General features: G+C 34.8%; 1 protein-coding gene across 1 annotated transcript in view; it reads left to right on the forward strand.

Moving 5' to 3' along the window:
* LOC111805548 (putative pectinesterase 10) overlaps window positions 1–271 on the forward strand; it is a 1,881-nt gene extending 1,610 nt beyond the window's left edge. The window contains exon 5 of the mRNA XM_023690658.1: window positions 115–271. Within this exon, the coding sequence (XP_023546426.1) occupies window positions 115–271 (157 nt within the window). The remainder of the gene's footprint in view (window positions 1–114) is intronic.
* Window positions 272–3,189: the final 2,918 nt, after the last annotated feature.

The raw sequence follows: 3,189 nt of genomic DNA on the forward strand, positions 1-3,189 counted from the left end.
AAAAAAAAAAAAAAAAAAAAAAAAAAAAAAAAAAAAAAAAAAAAAAACAAAAAGCAAAAGCTTTTCGAGTTCTAGATTTTATTGTCAAGTTCTAATTCGTGTTACGTTCTGTAGGACAAATTTTGTGTACATCGAGTCCAATAGTAGGGGGATAGGATCTTCCCCTTCCAAAAGGGTTCCATGGGCAATGACGCAGGGAAGCTCACAACTAAGCGGCTACTCCGTCAAATCCTTCATTAACCAAGATGGGTGGATTCCCAATTTCCTTTGAGACACTCTTATATATGAACTCACCATGATTAGGCCTTACTTGTGTGAACTCACCCTATCAATCAGTTTAGGGTTGTTTAGTTTCATATTTTCCTTCTACAAGGTGTATACCAATTTTATAGGAAATTTGTATTGTGATTTGTGTTTCTTTTATGTTTCGAAGCTTTTTGTTTGGAAATACTTCATTATAAAAAAAAAAAATGAAATTTGAGAACTCTATTCATGTTTCAAACTACACAATATCTTCGAACATTATTTGATAATTAATTTCAATCTTTCTATAAAAGATAAGATATCTTTTAGGATATGAATTTTGTTAAAGATCACGTGTTTGTTTAGATTGCTGTCAGTTATTATCTGAATAAATGTACTCATCCTTAGGAGTTGATTTAGTTTTGATTTGTTTACTGGATTGTTACCAGATATTCTGGAGTGTTCTAGGCAAATTTTCTAAATATCTTTTTGTATCTTGTATATATAGAGCTTTCTTGCTCTTCATAATATAATTTTCTCATCAACTATTCAATCACTCATTCTTTCATTAACAATTGGTATCAGAGCGGTCTTTTTAAGGGATATGTGAGATAAAAATGGAAGTTTTTCGGCTGTTGCTCCACAAGTTTTCGATGGAGACAATTATCAAATGTGGGCAGTTCATATGGAGACTTATTTGAAGGCCTTGGATCTTTGGGAAGAAATAGAAGAGGATTACGAGGTCCCTCCACTTCCAGCAAATCCTACTTTAGCACAAATCAAAGTACAGGAGGACAAGAAGACAAGAAAATCAAAGGCAAATGCTTGCCTATTTGCAGCTGTATCTGAAATGATCTTCATGCGAATAATGTCCCTTAAAACAACAAAGGAAATCTGGGATTAGCTCAAGGCTGAATATGATGGAGATCAGAGGATTCATGGAATGAATGTCCTGAATTTGATTAGGGATTTTGAGTTGCAGAAGATGAAGTCTGAGTCGGTGAAAGAGTACTGTAACAGGCTTCTCAGTATTGCCAACAATGTGAGATTGCTTGGTTAAGTGTTAAATGATTCCAGGATTGTTGAAAAGTTGCTAGTCACTGTTATAGAGAAGTTTGAAGTCACCATTACTACTCTGAAGAACACCAAAGACTTGCCAAAGATTTCTCTTATAGAACTCTTGAACGCTTTACAAGCACAAGAGCAAAGGAGGTCTCTGAGGCAAGAAGGGCTGATTGAAGGTGCCTTACTTGTTAAACATCAAGACAACAATAGGTATAAAAACAAGAAAAATTTCAAAAACTAATCGACGAATGGAGATTCATCTGTTAATTATTAGAAGACAAAAGGAGGAGGTTTCAAAAAATCATATCAACCTTTACGCCATTGTGAGAAGAAAGGTCATCCACCATACAAGTGTTGGAGAAGACTTGATGCCAAATGCTTCAAATGCAATCAGCTTGGACATAAAGCTGTGATCTACAAAGACAAAGGTCAGGTGAAAGAAGTAGATGCACAAGTAATTGATCAAGAAGAAGAAGACCAATTGTTTGTGGTCACTTGTTTCTCAGACAAAGAATCAAGCGAAAGCTGGTTGATTGATAGTGGGTGAACAAATCATATGACATATCACAAGAAGTTTTTTGAGGAATTAAGAGACACTGAAGTCAAGAGAGTGAGGATTGACAATGGTGAACACTTGGAAGTCAAGGGAAAAGGCACAGTAGCTATAACAAGCTAGGAAGGTACAAAATTTATTCAAGATGTTTTATTTATACCTAAAATTGATCAAAATCTCTTAAGTATTAGTCATTTACTTGATAAGGGCTATAAGATGTTATATGAGAATAAGTAGTGCTTGATCAGAGATGCTAGTGACAAAGACTTGTTCAATGTTGGTGCATGTTTGATTCAGATTATAAGATGAGATAATGGTAAGGAGTACACTTCAGAAACTTGTAACAGGTTTTGTGAGAAGTTGGAATTGAACATCAATTGACAGCACCATACACTCCTCAACAGAATGATATCAGTGAAAGGAGGAATAGATTAATAATGGAGATGACGAGATGCATGCTTTATAAGAAGGATCTTCTAAAACATTTTTGGGGAAAAGCAGCAAACACTGTTGTGTGCTTTCAAAATCGAATTTCAACAAAAGCTGTGAAGGACCTGACACCATTTGAAGTTTGGTATGGTTACAAACCTTCTTTAATGTTCCTTAGAGTATTTGGGTGTCTTTGCTTCACTTACATTTCATAGGTCATGCGTGATAAGCTTGACAAAAAGACAGAAGTTGGAATCTTTGTTGGGTATAGCACTATATCCAAAGCTTACAGAGTTCTTCAAGCACACACTAGTCATGTTATTGTGAGCCGAGATGTTCATTTTGTTGGAAATGAGCAATGAAATTGGTAAGAACTAACGAAGTTGAATCAGATTTCTAATGCACCAAACAATTTAATCTTTGGTAGCATGTTAGAAAAGTCTGAAGATGAACGACAAGATACTTTGGTTGATGATGCACCTGTCAGAATAGGAGCTTTTGGTGATCGAAAAAAATAAAACTAGGGAGTTGATTGATCGACCTCTAAACAGAAAGATAATTGGAGTAAGATGGGTGTTCAGGAAAAAGCTTAGAGTTCACAGCATCTAAATAAGGAGGAGTGCTAAAGATCATGTGTTTGTTTAGATTGCTTTCAGTTAGTATCTGATTAAATCTCCTTATAGTTAGGAGTTGATTTAGTTTTGATTTGTTTACTGGTTTGTTACCAGATTTTCTGCCGATTTTTAGGTAGATTTTATAAATATATTTTTGTATTCTCTCTGTATATAGAGCCTTCTTGCTCTTCATAATATAATTTTCTCGTTAGCCATTCAATCACTCATTCTATCACTAACAAGTTCTCTCATGGAGACACGTGATTAGTAGTAGTTTGCGTGCAC

The sequence above is a fragment of the Cucurbita pepo genome, chromosome LG11 (genome assembly GCF_002806865.2).
Source record: "Cucurbita pepo subsp. pepo cultivar mu-cu-16 chromosome LG11, ASM280686v2, whole genome shotgun sequence".
Classification (NCBI taxonomy): domain Eukaryota; kingdom Viridiplantae; phylum Streptophyta; class Magnoliopsida; order Cucurbitales; family Cucurbitaceae; genus Cucurbita; species Cucurbita pepo.